The sequence below is a fragment of the Nylanderia fulva genome, unplaced genomic scaffold, assembly GCF_048542155.1.
Source record: "Nylanderia fulva isolate GAGA-0341 unplaced genomic scaffold, ASM4854215v1 Scaffold26, whole genome shotgun sequence".
Classification (NCBI taxonomy): domain Eukaryota; kingdom Metazoa; phylum Arthropoda; class Insecta; order Hymenoptera; family Formicidae; genus Nylanderia; species Nylanderia fulva.
Window position 1 is genome coordinate 1638137 of NW_028190325.1, and position 19394 is coordinate 1657530.

Sequence of the window (19394 nt, forward strand, 5' to 3'; positions counted from 1 at the left end):
ATAAAGAAATTCGCGCACTCCATTCCGCACAAATTTATTCGGTCGCGCGCTCGTAGGGAAACGACTGTCTTTACTGTCGGTTTTACGAGGGCGCGTGTGTTTTCGAAGCACCATCCTCGTAAAAATGAGCTGCCGCAATATCTCCGCTATACTCTCGTCGTTCTTTTTTTCCTTTCACACTCATGGATCTTTAATGTCCGACATAGTGACCATTCGGGCCGGATACGCTGAGATAAAACATCCGTCCCTCACCTTATCTGACGCGTCCAAGTGTTTCCAGTGATATCATTTAACCTTTACGGTGACACCAGCCAACCGAGAAACACTTTCTGGCACATTGACTCCCATTTTTAATCTCATATTTTCTTCTAATCAGAAAGAGATAATGTCCACGGAAACGCGATTAACCAAAATTTATGCTAGAATATACATATAAAACCGAAAATATTAAGCGATAAGACAAACCACCCCTTTAGCGAAGATAATATCGAATTTTGCATTCTTTTTTATCCAGTGAAATTGAATTATTTGACTCGCATTTTTTTGCACGAGAATAAATTGTTTTTCCGAATAGTATTTATTTAACAGACAGTAATATCAAATGCGTCTTTGTCTCTCGCAATTTCTCTTGTTATTTCTACCTTAATAAACACGAAATAACAATATTACAAAGAGGCAACAGGAATCCTTTACTGATTGGCTGTCAAAATTCTTTCGAATGCTCATTATTGAGAAAGATAAAATCTCTTTAGTAGAATACATATATTACAATTGCCATCGAAAAGGAAAAAAATAACATTGAAATTAAAAAATAATTAAATTTATATAATTATTATATTGAAAGAAAATTATTATTTTAACACAGAAGTACAGAAAAGAAAATATTTAAATTAATGTCAATTTTTTAATTTATTTTAATTGTCACAATAGTATATTTTTTTCGAGTGATAATGCCATTATTTTTTAAAAACATAAATCTGTAGATGTATGGCGCGTTCAATTATTTTTTTATGGTCGTGCTTGAGACTTATGAGTTGCGTGCATTCGTAAACGATTCGCTCGCATTTCAACCGGCTTAAAAAGCCAACTATGCGTGACCCCGTCGCACACAGCATGCATGATTCCACATAGAGACAAAGAGAAATTGCGAGAGACAAAAAGAGAGAGAGGAAGAAAGAGCGTTGGCGGATCGATAGGACAGCTTGTCGCGACGTTGCTGAAGAAACCACACGTATTGGCCGCTTTAAACGTTAACAATACACGAGGTGCGAATCGTTAAATTAACAGCACGACTGGGATTAGCCAGGAAAACGTTGAGCTTGTATGCAATATCCCAGTTAATTTAGTTACGAAGACATACAAATCGGTTTACTATAACTATAGAAGTATCTAAGAAAAAATGTGTTCTGGAGCAAAGCATAATTGTGTCCCATTAAAAAAAATATTAAAAATGACATTAAAAAAAATTATATATATATATTATTATGATGATTTTAAGATGTCAATTTCACAGGAACATATTAGTTTTCTTTATGCTGTGTAAGATGAGATTTATCGCGAAATATTGGAAAAGATTCTCGAGTACACAGTGTCACACATCCTTGACCGTGACATCGATCAAGATGTGAGAAATGACGAAATTCAAGTGTTCTATTTTGAGTATCACAAAAAAAAAGTCAAACCGACGGTTCGTATATTTCAAGAACATGTGGATCTTATCAGAGATATGTCGACGCATACAGGGATGATGTTTATTATAAAATATTCAAGTGGCAATCTTGGCACGGTTAGGTAAATTTTTGCAAGAAACATATTTTCCTTTGTGTTAATATCTTGAATCTCGTCCAAGGACGCGTAGCATAAATATTGTCGCTAATTAGTTCTCGAGCGAATAAATCTCGTTAATACTTCACGCGAGAAATTATTTTCCTTCCGTGCAAAATTCTTGCCGACTTTTCTAACTAGAGCTGAACTCGTGACAGAGAGAAACTGACATCTTACTTTTCTGTTATCTTACCTATTTGATTTTTTCCGACTGTCACGACTGCGATGACACTATGCGCTTTACAATTAGAACCGAGTTCGCTGAAGAGTGAGTCGGCGGAAAATGAAAGAGATTAAATTTCAACCTTGATGATGATTATTTTATATTTTTATATAATCACGCGCATCAAGAAATCGAGTTGACGTTTGTCAGGAAATTGGTATCGTACATATCTATTCTTCGTGGTTGAAGCCGAAGATAAAAGATACGGGTTTTTTTTGCGATGCTACTCCAATAACATGTTTGCAAGTATAGAGCGGCATGATAAATTCCGCATCGCATCCAGATTGACGAGATTCGATGTAACGAGGTTGTAACGACGAACTTATATCGAGCAAGCTAACAACACTTTTATGTCACTCGAACGACAATATAAGCTTTACGAGGATATTAGCGTTGCTCTAGAACGAGACAAATTATTTGGACGCGGTTCCGAGACTTTTATAGGAAGTTTCGCAATTCTACTATCGAGTTCCTTTGTCTTCCTGCACGCGTATCTGTAAGTGAAATATCACCATCGTTGCGCAGTTTGCACATCGGTGTCTAAGGAGCATCCAGTAAACGTCAATCTGGAATATTTATCGCGTCGCACATTCGCTAATGGACCACGAAGCTTTGTGTACGTGCCTCGGCATAAATTTTCCGATGATTTATATTCTTGATTCTAACACCGGTTCGGTATTTCCAAATTTTATGGCCGCTCCTCGCCGCGACAGTCCTTGACACGCATCGAAGTGCCATCGACGTTCGCGATGGCTTTCAAGTGCTGTCGAGAACTTGAGTTCTTGAGCGTATAGATAGCACTTCAGCACTTTCTACTTTCCGAAACACAGACTTATACTCCAAAACGATTCAGACATTCGTCATTTTTTAAATGTGCACGAGCTAGGAATTCATTTATTATAAATAAAATGTACTTATCTTGAATATATATCGATCGTTTTTCTCACAAGATTCCGAGTCTGCGAAAACGCTCATGATTTCGTCAAAACTTGAAATAATTCCCGGTATTCGCAGGATTATTTTACAAGTAAATTAAACTTCTCGCAGCCGATCGCTCTCGAATATATTCGCCGCTCATACATACATTTATGATGAAAGCTCGACGGACGTGCGTCAGAGAGACGCGAATCTCCTTCGGTATCTGACTTGCTAATTTTCTGTTTCAGGAACCAAGTTCCTCTGCAGCGAGGTAATAGCGCTAATAAGGAGCGAGGTGGACGATATTTGCCTACAAATCATAAACTTCGAGGACCTGAGCTCGCAACCACCGCCGCAGCCTGCGATCCCGCCGCCAAGTCAGGCCAACAACAGGCTCGCGACACGCTGTATGTTCCAATTTTATATATTCGTTCTACTTCGACTCGTCCCGATGCGCGCACGTGTCCGAATTTTCGCACGAAAGTTTACCGCAAATTTTCCCCGCGGCGGCTCCACAACGAAAACATCTCTCCGGTCTCTCCTTCGTATGTTCACGAGAAACTTCCGCTGCCCACGATCTCTCTAATAAAATTTAAAAAAAATACACAAGCAGATATGAAATGTCCGAGCGAAATTTTAAAATTTTTGTGAGAAAAGAGAGATCGAAAAGTTTTCAGTCGAATTGCCGTACGTGCGGCGACATTCACCGATTGCACTTCAAGGTTGCGCCAGCCAAGTTTGATTGCTCTTATTGCGCAGTTAAATTAAATGATAAACTTGGGCCTAACATTTACACACGATATCCTGGCCAAGACATTTCGTGCTTCCCACACATATAACTTCCTGCGGGGCTTTTAAACACGGCTATCATTATTTCCCGCTGCACCGTCCGTTATAAGACATCGTCGCCGCTGACATTCGTGGCCGCTCCGTTCTTACAAGTGGAACGTAGTGTGGTGGCACACGTAGGCTACTCCTCTTGTGACGATCATTATTACGATCATAGATTCAGGTCAGGTGTATCCGCATAATGAACCACGTTACAATCCTGCGAAAATTCGGACGCGAGTTCTTTCGTATGCGCAATTATGTACATCGCTGCATTGTCATTTTCCCCTTTGCACGTGTGGATATATATATATATATATATATATATATATATATATGCATATACATATATCCTTTCGTTGAAATTTGAGCATCCTTGAATGCATGAATTATACCTTTATCTATTACTGCCACCTGTGTTAATGCAATATTTTCATATGCGAATGTGACATGTCTCTGTAATTAGACTTTTCTCTGGCGTTGTCGCTGCACAGATGCAGTATAAAATATGTAAAAGCTTCTGCGTTTCCGCAGTTGCTCCTCTGCATAATATCAGCTTCCACATGACATTTCCGTAGTTATTTTATCACAATTACAATGATATGCTATATAAGGACATAATTTATCCATGAAAAAATTTAATTTTTTTAAGTTACTGTTAATTAACAAAATATCTTACATCGTAATTTTTTTATTAAAAAAATTCCAGAAATCTGTTTTGTATGTTGTTTGAAAGGGACGCTTGATTCATAGGTTGAAAAGAGGCTTTTATATAAAATATATATACTATCTGAATTCAATCCACAAGTACGTAGCACGTTTTCGCAATAAACTTCTCGCTATTTTTCTCGAACCAATTTAGAAAACATACGTATACACGCGTATTTGCATATATGCGTACGGGAGGACGGGACACGTGGTCGTGTTTTATATCTGGAGTGCTCGCGAAACTATTTTTAGAATGACGCTGCAGAGCGCTGGACGTGCGCGGCGCGCCTAACGGTTAACCCTGACCCGGTAATAAATGTTATGCCCTCGAATAGGTAGCTATAGACAGGTACCTTACCTCGCGGTTGATAATCCTCCCCCTAAGCAGCTCAGCTGATGGTTAGAGACTTGTAACAGAAATCGATCGTAATGGAAAGTCGCGTAGCATCAAAAGCGTGCTTGAGCAAATACCTTTTTCACAGGGCATCACGCACAGAAAAATCAATGGATGTGGTTATTCATCTCTCTTTCTTCTTTCTCTATTTTCAATCGATTTCAGAGAAACTATTATATTTTTCTTTTAATAAGAACTACTGTATTTTTTCTTTTAATTAACACGTGTAGGATTTATTTAGTATATCAATGAAGAGAAACGTAAATTTCTAATTTGTAAAATAATTTTAAGGTAAACATTTTTTAAACTCTTTATTTAGTATATTTCATAAATGATTAGTAGCTATTAATCATTAAAAAATATATTTAACGAATTGCGGATGAGATATATACGACTAACAATATATACATGTTCAATGTTCAGTGGTACTTTAACTCACTCAAGATACCAATATAACTGAATGCGCAGAAATTTTGAAAAGCCGATATAATCCTTTGATCGATAATTGTACATAGTTTGAAATTGTTCTTCCAAGAGCATAGTCCATTCAGTCTTAGTCTCATCAAAATGCAATCAATAACGGATTTGATGGAGTAATCCATCTTTTAAATAAATCGGTCATCTCATGCCGCGATTATTGCAATTAATAATCGTTAAATAATTACCAAGTATAATTAACATATCATTCTACACGCTGTAATTGTCAGTTGCCTCTGCGTATATAGGATTTAATCTTTCACATAAAATTACTTAAGTATTTACCCTTCTTTCTGTACACAACTATCCATCTCTAAAAATAGCTTCACTTTAAATTATTTACTTCGTCTCGTCATTTTTCAGTCTATGATTCCATATTTGTTTTCATCAATTTTCTTCCGAGTCAATGTGATATCGATTTAATTCAGGTCAATATCACATAGGAAAACAACTCGGAAACGATTCAATCAGTCCGCATTCTAATGGCACATTATTTTAATAAAGGAATCGCAAAGAGAGAACGATTCTTTCCGTTCAACGACAATCAATATCAATGCATAATCGAGAATGTTGTCGATCGTCATACATGATTGCACTCTCTTTTCACGGCTTCTCTTTCTTTATTCTCTTTCTTGAACCACATGCCAGAGGGAGGGCAATAAGCGATATTATGGCTGGTAATTTCGTTCTCCAGCTTGCGCGAATATTTTTTAATTGGAATTTCTTTGTCACGGCGGCGTTTCAAGCGCATGCATTTGCATACCGATTAAACGTAACGAGCAAATACCACGAATTTTCGTCGATAATCGCGTTTTTCAACCCGCCTTAACGCGAGTCGGACATATCGTTTTCCGATGAATAACGATGAATTTTAATACGACGACGATATTCGGATGAGATTTGAGGGATTTTAAATCTGCGACGCATATATATACATATACATATGTGAAAAATTATCCGTATGTCTCTTATTTCGAATGTTTCTTCGTGAAATTAAACGCGTCATTTTTCAAGCGGACAGATCAACGAAATTTTGGCGACGTTCGTAAAACGAAGGTTCAAAGACAGGCATAATATTTTAGGGAAAGTTCAACGGCCACGGTTGGCGCGAACTCAAGCAACGGAGCGGAAACGGGGATTACACATTCTGTCATCTGCATGCCAGACGTCGCGAAACGCGAGCGCTGGACGATGAATTAAAACGTTGTCTGACTTAGCTTTGTCAAGTGTAATTTTGCGGAGCGGCGTGGCAAATGGAATTTCTATAGTATACTCTAGATGTAAAAAGTTCGACGGACCGAACGTGATAATGTAGATTCGATAAAGTTAAATCAATCGTTAAGTTCCGATGGAGATAACTGTGTTTTTCGAATCATTAAGTTTGAACAGAGACATTAAGCAATAAATCTCGTCAACTTTAGATATCATATATTAAAATATGTAGCACATATAAAATTATACAAATTGTTAATATTTCAAAAAATATATGTATACAAGTATATGTATAAGAGAACTCATACACATTTTTTTAATTACTTTTTAAAAATATGTACAAGGGTAATTATGAAAACAGCGATGTACATTAAAAAATAATTAAAAAATTATAACAGTGTTATATATAATGGAGAGAGAAAGAGAATAGTATCAAATAATAAACATTACATTTGTCATCGCAAATTGTTTGGCAGCTTTGACGCCAGCTTAATCGAATTGCCTAATTGGCACTTAATCACGTACGCACGTTGTTCGGACATGTTAAAACATTACAATGCTTAACATCTCGCACGTCATTCTACATGCTTATTTTGCACGTTTTGTATAAATACGCATTAGCATCGCGTATGTAAATAATAATAAAAACTGTCGCGATGCATATCAGCCGTCGTGGAGGCGTAATTGCCGTTTCTTGCGACGGTATAAATTTATGCAAAGCGCTGCTTGCCACTTCGCTCTAACACACACCTACTACTAACAGTACTAATGAGACTCAATGACGTTGACTCGAGCAGTCGACAGGGCAAGGGCGTCCTTCCGGGCTGGCTTGTCGAGGACTGGTGTCGTTGGTCCACCGAGAGTCCGGAATCGACCGCGCACGACGACTAATTTGCCTCATCGACTTGCTGACGGGACCATCCTCGACGAGGACGCTTCTGAGAATTGGTGAGTTGCATTTGTCAAATTCATCGTCAACAATTTTGCGGAATTTTTGAAACAATTTTTTCATTTTAAAATGTTTATTTAATTTTATAAAATAGAATATTTAGTTAAATTCTAATAAAACTAACTTTTTAACCTCCTTTCATTATACACTCTATAAAGAAATTTAAAAAAATGTTTTATAGTAATTTAATTTACGTAATATTTATAATTTTTTTATTTCATTATTTAACTAATTTCTTTACAGTTAAAAAATTTCTGTTAAATTTAACAGATATCACGTGTCCCAAACAGTCCACAGAAATTTTTGTGTTAATTTAACATAATATAGATATGTTAAATAGAGACACAAATATTGTGTTAATATTTTAATACAAAATCAATGCAAAACTTCAAATAATTTAAAATCAATTTTGTGTAAAATTAACATACTTTTAATGTAAAAATTAACAAAAAATATGTTAATTTTAGATTTTATCATCCCCACTTATATTATAAAATAGAAAATCAATATTTTTTCTGTAAATTTTAACAGGTAAATCTTGTCACTAATAAAGCAGAGCATATTTATTGTGTAAAATTAAAAATAGATGCACATTGTGTTATTTTTACATTTTTCAGTTGTTTTAATCATTTAACATTTAACTACAATTAACAGAACAGTAATATGTTAAATGAACACATGACTGTGTTAAATATTTAACACACAAATTTTAACGGAGACCATTTGTAACAAGAAAACACAAATGTATCTAGGAATAGTTAGTCTCTTCTAATAATTTTTAGATGAAATAGCGAATGTTTCTTTGAAATAAAGGTTAGACATTTGAAAGTTTAATCATATTTGCCGTAATACGTAAACACAATAATTAAGATATGCGATTACATTTCGAGTTTCTCGTGCAATATTATTCCCTGCAGTCAGAGTGCAGGAGGTAATCAGTTCGTGTTATAGGATGTACCTCGGAGAGTATGGGGGATCTAATTAAGCAACATTGCATGGCAATCAGAGTAACGAAGCAGAGCTCTCTCTCTCTCTCGCCTCGCTAACGATATCGCGATACATCAGTGGTATCGCGACGATGAGTCGGGCAATCAACGGGCGGACGTATTGCCTTTTCGGTAGCTCGTGTTACCCGATCGATTACTGCGCAAAGTAGCTGGCGAGACATTAACAGTGCTAACATCGACTAACCTACATTCTCGTGGTGCCAATTACTTTAAAACTTTAGTCACGGTTTTGCCGTAGTCTCTAGCTCTATCTCTCTTCAACTTTCCTCTGTCTTTCGTCCTTTTATATTTTCAACGCTCTCGCGTCCTCTTAAACGAATTGGATTACCAGATTATCCCGTCCGCAAGATGTCCCAGACTTCTCGTAAACTTCCTTTTCTTACGCACGAACAACTTTGAACAACTTTGATTTATTTTGCTTGTTCGGCGAGCAAGTCAATCGAGTGTTGTAAAACCGCATGTTAGATTATCTTGGGAGTATTATTCAAATTCTGAGTAACATTTTCAGGATTGGTTTGTAATTATAGCTAGACTTTGGAGAAAACACGGTTGAATAAACAATCACGTCCAACGGAGGAACGTCAGACTGGCCGAAAGAGATCGACAAACAACTATCGAACTGTCGATCGGTTGTATCGAGCCTCTCCTCTGTATATATTTCATGTGATTCATAGATATTATAAACTCCCGCGAAAACGTTTTCCAATTTCTTATTTATTATGCTTTTGCAACGGTACAAGTTTAATTTATTCGTGCTTAGGATTCAACTTAGGGTTAATGTTGGCGTTAATATATCGCAAAAGCGACGTAAACGCAGTAAACCGATATTTTCCTTATTCAAGATTCCGTGAAATAATTATTCCGGGAAATTTTTGCGAATTTATTCTATGAAAATATGTGCTGAAAGTATTGGTTCAAACTGTGCTAAAAAAAAGTTGCCAAACAAATAATTTATCTGGATATATATCTTTTGTTTCTGCGAATGACAGACAATCAAAAATATATTTTATAAATCGTGATAGATTAAATTTGTGTACCGAATTATATATAGTAAATACATACATGCATATAAAATACGATAATAATATTACAAAATACATTATTTAAAAATGTGCTACGGCTTTATATTTATTTACAAACGTTCGATTTACCTCAATTTTGTAATAAACATGCACTGCTAAAAATCGTATATAAAATTTAAAATTTTCTGCATTCAAACAGAGGATATTCCAATTTGAAGTCATTTTACCTCGTGCAAGTTTTGTTTCGAAGAAGAGGCACACGCATATCCAATATGTACGGACAAACATCTCGCGGCGGATGATCGATATTGATATCGCGTTGCACCGGCTGGTGTTTCGCGATTCGAGTTCACCCGGCGAACACGCGGTGCAGTATCTGACAGTTCCGAAATCCGTACGATCGCAAGCAGCACGCCCGAGTAAACAGCCGGATGTTGCGGAAACGGCGACGCGACGGAAGAATACGTAAACAACGATCATCCTCGTCGTCGTCGTCGTCGTCGTCGTCGTCGTCCTCGTCCTCGTCGTCGTCGTCCTCGTCGTCGTCATCGGTAATCGATTCTGCTTCGTACGAATTACATTTCGTTATTCAGAGTTACGATCCCGAGAAATCTCCTTTCGATCGTCCCAGTCGATTTACGAGCGTCGAGACGCTCGTTAGAAACGAGACTCGGAGAACAAATCCGTCCCTTCGTGGGCCCCTTTTTATTCTCGAAGCATGACGTTGCGCTCCTCCGGCGGGCTTATTTCCGCATCGTTGGGAGCGCCGGATCGATCGATCATTTCTCACCGGGAGCAATTTCGGTTTCGCCGTACAATTCCGAGCGAATGGAGAATCTTGGGAATTCGAACGGCGCTATATATTCTCTCGTATCGCTTTTAATGCATGGCGATTCTTTTATACTTATTTTATACACGTTGCTATATTTCCCAACAGTTTCAATCCGATTAAAAGCTTTTCTTGGGCGTTTTTTTTCTTTTTTTCTCTGACATTGTTTTATTATTACGAACTAAGTTTATAAAAACGTAGAGGAAAAAGTATCAGAATCACAGCGATTTTACATTAATCTTTCCATTCACGCTCATCACAAATTGAAAATATAATTTATCATTATCTATTAAAAGTGAAAAAAATATGGGACGTTGGATATCGACAGACATTAATTACGCGATACGGAAAATATATCATAATCTCATGATATGTATTGGCTCGATACTACCCGAGGAATTTAATTTCACCCTCTATTTGTCTGCCGATGATAACCGCAAAGTTTTCCACAGTCTATGCAAGATTTAGTTCCAGCTAAAAGTTTTGTATATTGCAATAAAAAGATCTCGGAGTAAAGAGATAGAAAAATATGTTTTCGCCAGAAACTTTTCAATAAAAGACACCTGGGCTGTGCCTCAAGCTCGCTATGCTCAGAGACAAACGTATATAATTCCCGGAGTATAACTATCGAGGAAACATAATAAACAACCGAAAGTAGATTTACGAACCAGTAAAGGAGCTTTACTTAGTTTCTCTCTTGATACCTTTGATGAATAATATAGGTAACCAAAACACGATTCGCATGGAGAAATCGAATTTACTTCATACTCACCGTAGTTTCCATGAATTTTAATGAAGGATGTAACAAACATGTCTTCAATACGATCCGGAATATATGTATCTGCGTGATAGAATCGCGATTCGCTTTAAATATATGCATGCATATTATTGAAATTTGGGAGACGTATGTATTTTTTAAACAATTTTCCGAGACACGTCAATTTTTTATTCGACGAATTTGGAAAATTGCTTGCCAAAGTTTGCTACGACGTGTGTAAATCAGCAATTCGTATACTTTGCATTTTTATGTTAGATTTGATTATATATTCCCCGGCCTTGAAACTTTTCCCCTTCGATTGTCACGGGGAGGTCTACATATAATATGACGGAAGACAACCGAAGTAGAAACCAAGGGAGACGGTAGCGGTTCGTTTCAGAGTTGCAAGCTCGTGCACGACACGCAACAAGACGTGCATAAAGCACGTCGAGGACCGGGAAGCACGAAAAACGACGGAGAATAATGCGATCGCGCCTACGACCTTGAGGCGGACAGAAATTAACGGAGAGAAAGAGAGAAAGAGAGAGAGAGAGAGAGAGACAGGGCGACTCCGTCTTCAAGGTGAACCCGAGCAAACGAGGGTTGCACGCGACGATGTGTTACAATCGAAAAGCCAAGTAAAGCCTAATCGAGTCGCGCGGACACAATGCGTGACCGAAGATAGATGTCGAATGGAGAATGCGAGCTTGTCGAGCTTGCAACGCGCGCGATCGCACAATAAGCTCGCGAAGCTAAAATGGAGATTGCACGATTCTTCATCGATGTCGGCGCCCAATATCGGTGCACAATGTGGTACGCGCATATTTTTTACTTCGCAACGTTTATTATATTGCGTTTCTGATACATGATCAATCTATTTACAAATGTATGGATGTTACAGAACGTCTAACATTAAATGCAAATTGAAACGAATGCCTTGCAAATTACTACATCGTAAATATTTCAAAACACATTCAGTTTGACTTAGTTTCTAATCTCATGAATCATGAATCAACTTACTGTTGCATGAAATTAACCGAAGAACTGGCGAAATATATATATTTTTACGATCGTTTTTAAGCATCGTCAAGGCAAACGTAGACTTTTGCGAATATAATGTAAATCAAATGGCAGGAATAATTTAATAAGACAGAATTTTCGCAATCGCAAAGAGAACTTGACGTAATTCGTGCTTTTATATATTCAAACGGTTTGCCGAACAACATTTGCATCAAAATCCCGCGGTAGGGTGAAATGGCGTGAAGAATGGGAAGCAAACAGTTCTCTTGCTGTGCGGTAAAAGTCGCGGTAAAAAGGACGACTCTCTCTCTCTCTCTCTCTCTAAAAAGTCCGCGACAAGGACGCGAATCTCGCGGACGATGAAACTTTGTTTCTCGTGGCGGCATGGCATCTCATTGCTGAATAATCCGAAAGCTCCATTAAAGCGACGGCAACGGTGACTGAGAGGAATATCCCATCACGGGGTCTCACTGTGCGTTTCAAGGCGAGTCACGCAACATCGCGACGTGAAGTTTGAGGAGCCATTTCCGCGGCCGCAGCTGCAAGGCTATATGCGGAACAAAATGGAAATGATTTTTACGCCGCGAGCGCAGCCCTAAGTATTCCGAGTCCTCGTATTCTTCATCCATAATAGACGCGATAGATGATTTTTATCACGCTAAGGTTAAATTAACTTCGATTACTGACAAGGATAAAACATGGGCAGAATCGACTTACCTTGAAAATGAGTTGTCAGCATAGAGTAACAAGCACTATTATATATGTGTTAACATATATTTGTGCATCATTATTAAAGATCCTATCTATTCGTGTGCAATTATTGCTGCATAACTTCACATAGCGACATTAATTGAAAGTTATTTAGACCATTTTACTTTTCAGTAAAATACAGAAATCACGCGATTCAACTAAATTTTACAAATACATTTTTCCAAAGTATATATTACATGCAAGATTTTTATGCAAGATAGAAATGTCATGTTCTTACAAGGCTGAATCGGGAAAGGTCTAATTAAAATAATTGACGATAGTTTTAGACTTGTCGAAGGCTTAATGAATGGAGAGAACACGTGGCCGAATGAATGAATGCGTTTGTTTGCATCGTATAAGATTGTATCTCGCGCAAAAGACCGTTCGTGACCATGAAGTGACTCAAGAACCACGTTAAGGCACGTGGAGTATAGACGTGGAGAAATTCGCTGCATCTAGTTGAGGTGGATGATATGAGACCAGAAGCTAGGTCGATGCACGCGTTTTGAGGGTAAACCTCGTTAACACGCGACGCCGCGAAATAACGAGGAGACACTAAACAGGAGTAATTACGTAATTTGCACACGAAATTGCTATAAACCAATTCGACTCTGATGTATTTACAGTTCGTATTTGACTATAGACTTTCGAGAAAAATTAATGAAAAACTTAATCTAAATTAAAGAAATTAGTTCTCATTGCGTTCAATAAAAAAAGTCGCGAATATTTTATTTCGTGATTTCTAGACCGACGTATGAAAATTTTGTAAAAAAATTTTATATAACGTGTGATATTTAAATTTGTCATTTGTTTTCCGAAGTGCGATGACACGCCACTTGCGACGACAATTTTCCAGCGCGCGGAGCACAAAGCAGTTTTGATAACGCCAACTTTGTCGGTGTAAGCTAATTTCAGGCTCCACCCATCCGGCAACAAATCGTCTTATAATCCTCCTGCCCGCAGAGCATCGCCCAGCCGGGCATTCTCTCCCTGAAAGTTCGTGGTAGCTAGAAGGGATTTAGGATAGTTCCAACTCTATCGACCCGCGCTAAGATTTATTCCATGGTTTTCTAGTTTGGACGGGCGAGAAATTAGCGGCTATTCTCTCTCTCTCACGAGTCCGAGAAAAACCGAGGGATATACCATCCGGATATATACACCGAATGAGTCAGAATTATATCCTGTTGTAGTTTATGAGAGAACTCAAGTCCCACGGATGACGTTGATAAATATATCGGCTTTGCCATCTTCCGTGATGATTATGAGGTTACGCTACCGTTTGTTTTACTCAGGCGTCGTGCATGATCGGCGAGTGATTTACGGTCACCGTTAAGCTCGACCATACGGTCGTCATTAAGCAATGTCCAGTTTAGCTCTAGACTTGTCATTTCCGGGGTCGCAAGGTCAGCTTCAAGGTGACTTGTTGTATAATAATCTCATCGCCGTTTCTATTGCAACTTTTATTACAAGCAAGCTTTTGAACAATTTTATATTTTAATTTTTGTACAGCGGTGAATACAATTTTTCAACCATTACCTATTGATACGATTCTCTTATAGAACTTCAAGAAAGTTATTTCGTCGAAGCAGGCTTGTAATTACGTTACATTGGCTATAAAAATGTGTCTGTTAGGTATACGTCTCGCTGTTACGATGTAGCGGATACGTGCGAAGACCGGAAGGGTAATATAACTCTCCGAACATTGAATTTCAAGGCGACGTAGCGTATTTCAGGATAAACTATGGTTGGCATGCCAAGCTATACGCGAAGGTTCAAACACGAATGCTGAATGACAATAGGGATCCTTCGATCGAAAGGATCGTTATGTAAAAGTAACGTCGAAACGTCATGTAAAAATGAAACAATGTGAAAAAATGAATCAGCGAGTCGAGGAATCATCGCTAAGAATGGCGATAATTTGTCACTTGTATATTAGTTTAACACATCTGTCAGTTAAACGCAAATCCTGCCATCATATGTACATCTACATTTCTTATTGCAAGAAACCGTAATCTAAGTTATATTCTAACTTATTTTAATATTATATTATATTGAGATTTTTAATTATTTGATTGCAGCTGATCTTTATTTTCAAATTAATTGAATACTGATTTAACATTTGCTAAACGTATTTTTTTCGAGATAGATTATTAATATAATACATATATCTTATCGTTGTTGAAATAAATCAAGATTGGAGTTTTTAATTAAGATTCGATCATTATTCGATGCAAATACGTGTTTGTTTGTCATCGCGTCAAAGTTGAATCAGAGAGAAAAAGAAAGAATAAAAAAGGAAGACAGAGACAGACAGAAAATGTTCAGACAAAAGAGCATAAGTATTTTAATACAATATTTAACTTGTCAGATTGTAATTCCGTGTGAGTGTCATTTTTACATCGTAATGGAAATTACTTTTCGATAGGAAAATCTTTTTTCTTTCTCTCTTGTCATTTTATTTTTCTCCATTATTTTATTAAATATTTTATTAATATATATCAGGTTGCTTTTTTATCGTTTATATAAAAACGATGAATTGTTGGAGTTAGATTCGCAGAAGAGAAATTAACATATCAAGTTTAGATTTGAAGATATTGGAATTGCGCCGCGCGAGGGTCTCCAAATTAGCGTTCGTCGACCACATTTTTGGCCGAGCAAAATACACTAATTTCGCGACGAAATATAGCCTTACACACGCTCTCGAAGACCTTCGCGTGAGAACACGCATTCCAGTCGATTCCAAGGATGGAGCTCGCCCGCTTTGAAGTTAATTAACGTAGGAATCGTAAAAACGGTTTTTGAGGTCACACCGATTTATAACACAGCTGTGCATATCGTGAGACAATTATGAGAAAAAGCTAAATAGCTGTAATTAATCATAGCAAAATAAAGTCATGGCGAAAGTTTTGTTGGTGGAAAAACTGGCGCGAGCTTGATAAAGTAACCTGATACTATAATTTTACAGATTAAAGCTTCGAAGAGGAATTTAAAAAATCTTTTTTTTCTTGCAATGTAAATATCGCGTAATTTGATTAGCAACGATACACATGTGCAATTATCGAAGTCTAGGGATAATGCTTTGAAATCGTAATCGCGAGTATATTGTAAAACTGATTTAAACATGCGAGAACGCTATTTTCCGCTCTAATTTCTCGTACACACCCAACGATAACGTGCACGACTGAAAGAGGGCGTGGAGAAACTTAATATATAGAATCATAGCGGACATTTTTTATCCACACACATTTATAATCAGAATATTATACAATTAATCAAATCAGAAAATTGATCAAATCATGGTGAAAGCGCTGCGTCGCAAGAAAGTTTTGCTAATCGCATTAACAGAGGAAGTTAGCATTCATCATTTTCTTGACGGCAATAACTCATTCCTTTTTCATATCGAAATGCGTACAAACTTGCGCGATGGAAGAAGTCACTTTCAAGCGCAAACAATCTCCTTGAAAGTATAATTCTGTCAGAAGAAGATACATTATATATATATACAGACTTAAAATATAACAACATTATATTAATTTGCATTTTCGCAAGAGGTCAAGCGAAATGGTCATTTGAAATAATAAAGACTCGATTTTAGAACGAGAGGATATATATGAGGGAAAGTATCGAGCTTTCGTATAATTGCGCGTTTATTTCGTCCGAAAACAAATTATCGTCACACTGCAGACGCGCCATTTCCGTTGGAAATGTCACCACGACGCTAACGACATGCCGCGCGGAAATTATTGACATGCGAACGAATAAATGCAGTCTGATATTTTTCTGATTGAGAAAATTGCACTAATGGCTTTTTCATACGCCGCCCGTCGGACGTATCGAATTCTGAAAAAAAGTGATACGGTCTTTGATTAATTTGAATTGGATTGCATTTATTCACTCGTGCTCTCGAAAAGAAAAGTCTTTCGAAAATAAGTTTTCAATAATGGAAGAAAGTAAGAGAAACGTACATTGAAAAATGAAATATACCTTCTGCGTGTATACATATATACGGAATTTATTTCTCTATGTTTCTAAAATGAAAAATCGGCGTCCGAAAAATGTTTCAATATAGTTTACTGTTTTTTTATCCAGGAAAAAAACAGCGCACCATTACGTGCATCTAATTCTATTTGTATTACAAAATCATTCTGTCAACACGGTCGTTGAGAGAATCGATGTCAGGGTTACTTCGACGCTGTAAATGTCGATAAATCTACCGCGCGCGCAACTCGGCTGATCGCATCCGGCGATAAAATTCAGCCCCTTGCGACACGCGGAACGCGAAATAACCGCGATAAATATCGGTGCAGAATCCATCGATCTTAGTGACGGCTTCTAACTGTTTTCGACGCCGATAACTCCGTTCGTTGCTAATAGTTTCATCTTCGAGAGCCGGTCGTTCAGAGGATTGAATTTATTCGCGCCGTCAGGTTCCCTATAAAATTTTCTACGTGATACGGGCGAAATTTGTCAGAGTAAAAAGTCACGTTTTTCTTTCCGATAGTTTTCATTAATTCAGCATTGCTTAGCTTAACTCTCTGAATGAAGAAATTCTATCTGGAGAACGTCTCGGCCAACTTTCCCGCGAATCATAATCAGATCAAAGATACGTGGATCTGTATCGTCGTATATGATAAATATCGCATCTTCATTTGCCCGAATGATGAACTTGACCCGTTCGCAACTTTGCTCATGCATACAAATCCGCGAGTCAAGGCATAAGCAAAGACCATTTCGCGAAACGAGAACTCGCGAAGAGCATCGGGACAAAGAAGGATCGTTTCTCTTTGTGTATCGACGATTCGAGTCGCTTTCTGGTTTACTTGACGTCGCCGATTCGACAATTCGATATTGTCTATCGAACACCTTTCAAACGCAGATCTTCATCCATTTCTATATTTGCGCCAAAAGTCCTGAAAGAGTGGCAGAGAGGATTGCACGGCGGCTCTCCATGAAATTCTTGCATCTACAATCGTTGCTGTTGACGACCGTGCGTGTAAACTTTCCGGCCAATTAAACGCTTTACCCTCGTCGTTCAACCCTTCCGCGCATTCGTTACCCTCGCAAGTTTTTACGTTTAATTAACGAGAAAATGATTTTATCGAGCGCCAAATTTTGTGTTAAACCGTCTGGCACATTAGGCGCCAGGAATTAATTAATTGAATCCGAATGATGGTAATTAAGCCGCGTGGTGTATCTCATAAAACTAGAGGTGGCAAACTCGAGGCAACCGAAATAAAATAGATTTGTCGAGTGAAACTATATAATTCAGAGAACGCGGCACAATTCTATACAAATTCTATGTTTAATTATCCTGTTCGATTTCCTAATACAAATTTTACGCAAACGTGACTTAGCTGTACGCAGGTGTGCGAGGCGATTTTAATTTGATCTATTGCCACAGAGGCATTCTCTCAATTCCATTGTAATTTCAACTAATTCGAGAATTTAGCAGAGCGTAGAGCTATAATATTTTTTCTTAAATTTATATTTGTGTATTTAACATTATCTGCGCATTACTAGAAAGAGAAAGAGAGAGAGAGAGAGAGAGAGAGAGAAAGAGAGAAATATAGAGGAGAGAGAAGAGAAACAGTTAATTTAATGAAGCGGCCAATTGGATAGTTGCGGCGGCGCACAAATGGCTCCCGCGGGTGCCGCACGGAAGATCATTGTATTATGCAATGCACTCGAACACGGTGTCTATAATTGGCTGTTTGTATGTTAGTTTATACACAACGTACATACGCAACCAACACATACCTAAGTGCATATCTCACTGAATAATTCCCCCTGACCGAACTTAATCGCGTTACAAATGTACTGCCTGCGAATTGAGAGCAATCGAAAAAAGATACAGTCTATCGAATGCGCATTCGTGTCTGCTGAACGGACACAGGAGGATAGCGCGAGAAGAAGGAAATGGTTTAATAATACAACGACGATATAATTGCAATTATTGTATATATATATATATATCGTCCACGTATATATTCGCTGCTACGCACCGAACGCACGCATGCACGCACGAACATGCGTCGGCCGCATGTCGTGCCGCGCTGGTTGAGGTTGTTTATCGATTGGCAAGTCTGACCTAACACTGACACACTTCACTCGCGGTGGTCTGACCTCCGTTCCGTATCGCGCGGTATCGACCACCCCCATAACCTTAGGATTTATACAATTTCTCGTCGGTCGCCACGCGGCCATTTGCAGGCTTGCTGAGTTATCCGCGCGCGAGCCACCTTCCGGATTAACGTCATTTCCCGGTAACGGGGATAACGGGTTGCCCACCAGCGCGCGCTACAATTTCCTGGCCGGGCTAATGGAAGACGACCGCTTCGTTTTTCAACGCTTCGGGGTATTCGCGTCCCGGAAATATTGTATCGCGGATTCTCTCGTAACAACTTAACATGTTTATCCGTACAATCTCTTTCCACTGCTTGAATCTTTCATGAAGTTGAAGGGGAGGCCTTCCGCTG

At 38.0% G+C, this 19394-nt stretch overlaps 1 protein-coding gene across 9 annotated transcripts in view; it reads left to right on the forward strand.

The window, feature by feature from the left end:
- The window catches only part of sei (potassium voltage-gated channel seizure), a 107451-nt gene that overhangs the window by 34043 nt on the left and 54014 nt on the right, over window positions 1-19394 (forward strand). For 8 of the 9 annotated variants that reach the window (XM_085483654.1, XM_029313174.2, XM_029313175.2 and 5 more), the window contains exons 3-4: window positions 3214-3372; window positions 7382-7532. In XM_085483654.1, coding sequence (XP_085339780.1) covers window positions 3214-3372; window positions 7382-7532 — 310 coding nt within the window. The remainder of the gene's footprint in view (window positions 1-3213; window positions 3373-7381; window positions 7533-19394) is intronic. The other variant, XM_029313184.2, reaches the window with a different exon arrangement.